We start from the raw sequence: 8462 nt of genomic DNA on the forward strand, positions 1-8462 counted from the left end.
TTATTACATGACTCTAGTTAGCCATTACAGAATTGTACCATTTGCATATTAACTATGATGGTCGAATAAGGAGTATGTTTCTCACTCTTGGTAGAGTTTCACCCTTTGAGGGTTTCTCTAAGGTAAACTTTTTGTTGTAATCTATTGTATGTTTTCTTTTCAGACTTTTTATCTTCTTTTTTTCATGTTCCCTTAATGTTTTCATCGGGTATAAACATATGTGATTCTAACTGACATCTATTATAAGTGTTAGACAATGTTTTAAGAAGGTTTTGATATAGTTGATAGAGAAATCTATAAGTAATGATTATTAAGAAACTATCTCCAATTTTTTATGCATTAAATGATATTAGAGTAGTATTGTGAACATCCAGAGAGTATTTGATAGGTTATTCCCTCCATCAAATTGATTGGAAGTTATAACTTGGTCCTTTATGAGCCCAAAATTGGGACAAGAGATTGGACAAGGACAAATAGGTCAATGACAAGGGAAGAAGAGGATGGAGAGGCTTAGTTTAAGAAGATAGAAAATGTTGCATGAATTTATTACATGTAAGAAAAGGTGGATAGGTTGGATAATATCCTACATGCAATTATTAAGCATCTTGCTATCTCCCAAATTCATGAAGAAGAATGAGAACTTCGAAAAATAAATCAAAGGAAGGAGAATCATCGCTTCTTCAAAGTGGAAGCAAAGGTACATATACAACCATTTGATGGATAAATCAACACTAAGAAGCTTGATCAATTTGGGTTTATCATGTATATATAATTCTATTTTGGCCTTTAAAAATTGAATTCTCATACAAAAATATCCTTGACTCAATCTATTTGTTCATGTGTGTTGGCATGGCATGAACGTCATTCATTTTCTATAGAATTTCACAAGGTTCCACCTATCAGAAAGTGGAAAGACTTCAAAGAAAATATTGAACAAGTAATTTTATTACATTTTCATGAGGAAGAGAGGGTTATGTAATGACACAACTTTTGATAAAGATAAGGGTAGAGTGCTCAAGGTCACAAGAAAATTCTATTAAAGATTGTTGTAATTGAGGAAAGATCTCATAGATAGAGAGGTCTTAAAGTCGATATATAATATTTATTTATTTTAAAGCATATGTTACACCATTACATCATAAGATAATTTCTTGTTTCATCTCATTTTATTTTCAACCCATCTAATTTTTGTTTCAACTAATTTAACTCAATTATCTCGACTTCTTTAAATATCTATTTTTTCATTAGTTTACCCTTTTAAATGAAGAAATATTATAATGGTAAAGAATGCATACCAATACTTTTTTCCTTGTGTTTTGGAATCATAATGATTAGTGTTTTGGCAACATAAATTCAGAAGAATTACAAACATATTTTAAATGCATTAAATTATGTGTAAGATGATTTGATTTGCATGGAATTTGACACATAAACTCGCTTGTTCTAGAATCCCATCCTAGACATCCCTAGTTTTCATTTTATTTCACAATTAATTCATTTTCCACGTTTAGGCTATAGATGTTAGTGTTCTATGTGGCCTAATCATGACTATGAGAGTTGTAGATATGTCTTATGGCTCATGGTTTGACTTAGCTTTGGATACTAGTTGGTGGTTTCTAGTTTTAGATTTTTCTATAGATTGGAGGTATGAGATAGAGGTAAGACATACATGTTGCAAACTACACGAATCAATAGAATCAGGTTTGTGTGATGTAGAATCATTCCCACTCAAAAGACCACTTCAACACTCATGAAAATATATTTGATAATCATAAATTTCATCTCAAATACAATGAAATTCTTAACATAATGATAAAGAATAAAAACTTAAAATATTAATAGATAGGTCCCAAACATTTAAAGATACATTTCAACATTAAAACAAAACTTAAACATCCACACATTTGTGTAATTTAATTACCACCTTCATTTTTATAAATACTATTAATTCAAATTTTAGTTTATCTAACTTAATTATTTAGATATTTGCTATAACTTTTGTTTCTCTCTTATAACTTGTGGTGAGATTTTGGTGGTTCAGCTATTCCTTTCAGCTACATTTGGTAGCTTTCATTCTTATAAAAAATATTTAATTACTTTTTTAATATTAAAACATTATTTAGATATTTGTTACATTTATTTAATAACTAGAATTTATGTAACAGGGATTTTATTTTAGAAAGAATGTACTAGAATAAGGAAAGGGCTTTTATTTTAGAAAGAATGTACTAGAATAAGGAAAGAAGAGAATCAAAGCCTTTCTTTAAAGGCTTTTATTCCGTGCAGCAAAGGGGACAACAGATGGTGCTAGTCATATCTAATTATTATTCTTCAAGGCAAAGACACCGTGGGAGGAGAGCGGTCAGGGAAAAGGCAGAAAACTAATTACAATTTAAGTTGGGGTACCTGGTAAGCGTTACATGATTTTCATGTGGAAAGTGCAACCGAAACAGCCTGCTTAACGTCACTCGCCCATCCATGATTGCACAATCCTCCAAAAAACAGCCCATTAATTATTTACACAAGACTCCCAAAAATTGTAGACAAAATTGGTTAGGCGCGGACTGCGGCAGGAAAACGATGAACTTCCTGGTGTTAATTTGAACTTTAACTTTTGTTTATGCCCATGGCTGCTGTTGTCGTTTTACCAGTACAAAAAGCCTTATTTCTCTGCCTGTGAGTGAAAATGAAACACCTGTCTAGAACAGTTGCTGGCAGGATTGGACATATGGGTAGGTGCTTTGGGGATCTAATAACCCACTAAAGTAGAAAATATGTGGGTGTTTGTCCAAATGGGGCTCTGGATTTGGTCGGCTGTTGCGGTGATCTTTTTCCAGGCTTGTGATGGCCAGAGTGTGTTCAATCCTCCTCCTATGGTCATCACAGTTGGGGTGGTTGTTAATGGGAGTGCCAAGATTGCTGAGACATATGAGAACTTCATTTGCGCTACATTGGATTGGTGGCCTCCTGAAAAGTGCGACTATGGCAGATGCAGTTGGATTCAGTCATCCATTCTCAATTTGGTCAGTATTGCCTTTTTTCACTGCTTACGCTATTGCATTATGAATTTAATGTACACCATTTTAACATTGGAAACATTCTTTCTTATATTGTTTGAGAGGAAACTCGAAATCACAACTCCAATAGAAACAATTGCCTTTTGGGTCTGTTCCATATCCGTGACTAGTCTTGCCTATTAGTGGAACACACATTTATATTTTTAATTTCACCAGGCTTTATTGTTGTTAGATGCATTGTTGCCAAACAGGAATGGGAAATATTGATTGACAGCTACACGCCCTCATTGTGTGTGGTTTTGTTTTCAGGATCTCAAAAATCCAAGTTTTGCAAAAGCCATACAAGGTATGCACCTGCACCTCTTTGCATTTTGGGATCTCAAGGATTATAGATCTGTACATTATCTTCTACAGTGTTTGTGGCTGTGAGAATTTGCACAAACAGTACATTGTAGAAAATGACGCCTTTTTAAGACATGGTGGGGATAGGGATTTCCGTTTCTTTATCATTTTGAATTTAACTCTGTAGCCATATATTGTTTACAAAGAAGTCTCAGCCATTGTCAAATCATGGTGCTTGAATGCAGCTTTTGCTCCACTCAAAGTTAGGCTGGGTGGAACATTGCAAGACAAACTATTGTATGATGTTGGAAACCTGTCACAACCTTGCCATCCTTTTATGCGGAATACTTCTCTCATGTTTGGATTCTCAAAGGGTTGTCTTACCATGTCCAGATGGGATGAAGTGAACAGATTTCTTGCAAAAACAGGGTAATATGCTAGCATTGTATTTTACAATATACATTGTACATTACCTCTGAATGTCTTTCTTGCACCACAGATGATAACAACGTAATAGTATAGTGCAGGGCTATGGTGATGTTTGGCTTAAATGCATTGTATGGTCGGTATCAGATAACAAAGGGTCATTGGGGAGGTGCTTGGGATTCAAGCAATGCCCGGAATTTGATTCAGTATACAGTTGATCATGGTTATAAGATTTATGCCTGGGAGTATGGTAAGCCCATTTTAGCCCAAGTTTAGCAAAATTTTCCCAGCTCTGTAATTCTTTTTATTCTAACAACATAAAATGACAGATAGTGTTATCTTTGGGAGACAGGAAATGAGTTGAGTGGATCTGGTATTGGAGCAAGAGTTGATGCTAATGTGTATGCTTCTGATATAATCGAGCTTAATAAAATTTTGAAAGAAATCTACAAACATTCTCATGAAAAACCATTGTTGGTAGCACCTGATGGATTCTTTGATCCATCTTGGTTTCAAGCCATTCTTCAAGAGACAGGGCCGAACATTCTTAATGCTGTTACACGACATATATACAATCTTGGAGCAGGTAGATAAGACAGACAATCACCCTTAATATATGCTTCTGTTCTCACTTGCAAGTTTGGGTTAAGTAATAATATTTCTGTGCTGGTCAGGTGTGGATAAGAATTTGACAACAAAGATATTAAATCCATCACACCTTAACAAAGATGCTATAAAGTTCAGAAGAATGCAAGACATTGTGCGCAAATATGGTCCTTGGTCAAGTTCTTGGGTTGGGGAAGCAGGTGGAGCCTTTAACAGTGGACAACATCTTGTTTCAGATGCTTTCATAAATAGTTTTTGGTAAGATTTTCCCAATCATCGTTTTGCTTGCACTTGGAAATATAAATACCTTCATACTCCATAGAGTTCTGAACTTTACTGTATCCAGTAAAACAATTGGTATCCAAACATGTTTGTACGATAATCACTTGGAAATATAAATACCTTCATACTCCAGAGAATTCTGAACTTTACTGTATCCAGTAAAACAATTGGTATCCAAACATGTATGTACAATAATCACTTGGAAATATAAATACCTTCATACTCCAGAGAGTTCTGAACTTTACTGTATCCAGTAAAACAATTGGTATCCAAACATGTATGTACAATAATCACTTGGAAATATAAATGACTTCATACTCCAGAGAGTTCTGGACTTTACTGTATCCAGTAAAACAATTGGTATCCAAACATGTATGTACAATAGTCTTGCATTTAAGTAGTCCTCTTTTATCACCTCTTTCTCTGCTCTTTTTGGGCTTAATTTTTGTGTTAGTTTTCTTCCCTGCTTTGACAACACTCTTGCAATTTTACTCCTTGGGGAAGATTATAAAGCCCTAATAAGGGAACTTGGAAAATGATTTATGACCTTTGTTATGAACAGGTATTTAGATCAGCTTGGCATGTCTGCCACATTCGATACTAAAGTCTATTGCAGGCAAAGCCTGATAGGCGGTAACTATGCACTTCTGAATGTCACTACTTTTGAACCAAATCCTGATTATTACAGGTTAGTAGTGCAAATTATAATCTGTTATTACCTTTTCTACATTGTAACCCCAATCTAGTTTATTTGCAAATTTCAAGCATCATTAAAGAACTTGGATCAATTTTGGAAACTATTAAAACTATCATCTAGACAAAAACATAACAAAAGCTTCAAGCTATTTAAAGTTTTTTTTTTATTGTTTATGATCCAGTGCTCTTCTTTGGCATCGGTTGATGGGAAGGACTGTCCTTTCCAATGATTTTACAGGACCAACATTTTTGCGTTCATATGCTCATTGTGCCAAGAGTGATGTAAGTATGATACAAAATTCATTTTTTAGGTTAGCCTTATAACTGGAATGTACAACCTTTTCTTTTCACTTTTGGATATCCTTGCAACTCTATGACCTATGTTTTGTTTAGATTTTAGTTTAATTCCCTCGTGTTTGGAATAAAAATGTAAAAGTTTCAAGACTAGGGACAGTAGTATGCACTTGTATTTGTAGACAGAACTTTAAAAGCTAGGAACAATTCAGCCACCATCTTTTGTACCTACTATTATAGTAATGTGAGTAGTGAACTATACATTTATGGCTTGTGTGGTTTCTGTATCTCGCTAATTTTTTCCATTCTCCAGAGTGGAATAACTTTGCTATTGATCAACCTCAATGGCGACACGAGTATTGATGTTAATGTTTCTGCTTATCCAAATATTACCGAAAGCAAGAAAGGTCAGACTGCAAAAGAGTCTTTTGTACATGCACTGAAGAAATTTTTTTCCTGGGCTGGAAGCAAAACATCAGATGTCAAAGACTATAGGATGGAATACCACTTAACGGCAAAAGATGGCGACCTCCATGGCCAAACAATGCTTCTAAATGGTGCAATTTTGAAGTTAACTGAAGATGGGGATATTCCTCCGTTAAATGCTGTCATGGTTGATGCCACACTCCCCATTTCCGTAGCTCCTTTTTCTATTGTTTTTGTTTCTTTACCTGGTATCAGTGTTCCTGCTTGTTCGTAGTAGCAATGGATTAGTTATTTATTTTAAATTTATATTATAGTTCATCCAATTGGGCTCCCTTTTAAAGTGTATAGTACAAACAGGTACAAGAGCATGTGCAACTGGTACGTGGGACAGTATTATTTGTCTCAAGGTGCCCATTAAATTGTTCACTTGCAATAAAAAAAACATAGGCATTGATAGCTTTTCCCTTTTCTTTATGTAAGAATGTGTGTGTAATGTGAGACATTCTCTTTTTCCTGTCTGTAATTATTCCATTGTTGTTGAGATTTTTGTATGATTATTCATCTATCCTCTTGGAACTTTCTTTTCCACGTATTTCCTTCTATTAGAAGGATTTACAAAGACCCAAGAATTTCAAGGTTTCACATTCGTGGAAAACATTATTTTTCTCAGGGTAAACTAGTTTGTTCTGCTGTATCTAAACATCATCAAGCTAATAACAAACTGGAGCTCCCTATTAAAATGTATATTACAAACAGATACAAGAGCATGCGTTACTGCTACATAGCACAGTATTACTTGTCTCAAGGTGTATAAGTTGTTCTCTTGTACTAAAAGAAACATAGGCATTGAACAGTTTTTCACTTTTTCTTATATAAGAATGTATGTGTAATGTGCCAATTGTGGTATGTGAGACATGTTCTCTTTTTTCCTGTCTATATTTATGCCGTTGTTGAGATTTTAATATGATTATTCATGTACCCTCACGTAACTTTCGGTTTCATCTATTTCCATTTATTAAAGGGTTTTTACAAAGATGCAAGAATATTCATGGTTTCATATTTGTGCATATTTTGTTCTGCGGTATGTAAACATCGACAAACTAATAACTAATTGGTTTTTAATCGATGCAACATTGATAGGTTGACATGTAAAGCACTGAATGTAAAATCATCATACATGTAATTACTAGTATAATTTGTTAATGAAACTCTCTAGCATGAAAAGGAGAATCAAAAGGAATGGTTGAATTAATCAGTAGGCAAGCAAAGAAATCAGTGCATCCATACTAAATACATAGCAATTCCTTAGTAGCCACCAGATGGCCTCTGGACAAAGCTAATGGCTGCTAGAGCAAACTCAGCAGAGCTTACAAAGAGCCAAGATAAATTTGTAGACGATCATGGAGAACAACATGGTAAGATACATTGCCTGCCTAACTGGCAGTGTAGAGCCTAATGAGACCACATTTACAGGAGTTCTAGCATGTAGACTGTGATCAGAGTGTCTGTGAAGCCTAATTTAAAGGTCCACTAGTTCCTTTTGAAGATATTCTTGTGGACAGCCCCTGAAGATGACATTTCAGAGCATGCAACAATTCAGCAAGGAGCATAAAACCAAATATACTAATAATGTGCTGCATCCATCCGCAGCATGGATTTGTAACACCCCGCCTGAGTGCCAGCCCAAACCTCAACTTTGGTAGTATGAAGACTATAATTTACATCTCATGTATAGGTGATAATTTGAGATGTTCATCGCCATGCATAAAACTAAGTGCAGATTCATTCATCTCACTACTCGTTTGTAAAACGATTGTGTTGTTTACCATCTCCTCTGCAAATGATTGAAAGCTCACTATGGTGGTAGCCCGTGTGATGTGAATGGCAAATCTCACCATGATAGTAACTACTATCCGGAATTAATGATGATCATCATGGAAATGCATCAGAATATGTTGGTCACATTGACTTCTGCAGTATAAGGAAAAGATTTTCCAACCGTTCCAGACCGCAATGCTCTTCCCTATTAATTGACTAAGAAAAAGGATTAAGAAGAAAAACCCAAAAATATATCAAAGACCGAAACTTTCAAACTAGCCATGTAGGACGAGGGAAAGTTACCCTTAATTCCCCATTCAAAGTGTTTCTACGAAAAACAATATCTTAAGGAAGGAGATTCAAACTAAGAGATTCAATTAAGCATTCCAGTCAATGGTTTCAAAAAGGCTTCGAAGTCGGCACAAAAATTTGGACTCATGGGCTAATGTTATCATTATTCTCTAATAATGATTCAACCACAGGACATTCATTTTAATCAGAGTTTTCTACGGCACTTCAACAAAAGTGCACCTATTTAAATCATGTGGCTGATGT

At 34.8% G+C, this 8462-nt stretch overlaps 1 protein-coding gene across 1 annotated transcript; it reads left to right on the forward strand.

Moving 5' to 3' along the window:
- The first annotated feature begins 2317 nt into the window (after window positions 1-2317).
- Window positions 2318-6558, forward strand: LOC131076196 (heparanase-like protein 1). The gene is made up of 9 exons (XM_058013245.2): window positions 2318-3023; window positions 3327-3363; window positions 3605-3788; window positions 3887-4035; window positions 4138-4371; window positions 4460-4649; window positions 5236-5361; window positions 5552-5651; window positions 5977-6558. The coding sequence occupies exons 1-9, from the start codon at window positions 2775-2777 to the stop codon at window positions 6361-6363; spliced, it is 1656 nt and encodes a 551-aa protein (XP_057869228.1). The 5' UTR covers window positions 2318-2774; the 3' UTR covers window positions 6364-6558.
- Window positions 6559-8462: the final 1904 nt, after the last annotated feature.

The sequence above is a fragment of the Cryptomeria japonica genome, chromosome 3 (assembly GCF_030272615.1).
Source record: "Cryptomeria japonica chromosome 3, Sugi_1.0, whole genome shotgun sequence".
Taxonomy (NCBI): Eukaryota; Viridiplantae; Streptophyta; class Pinopsida; order Cupressales; family Cupressaceae; genus Cryptomeria; species Cryptomeria japonica.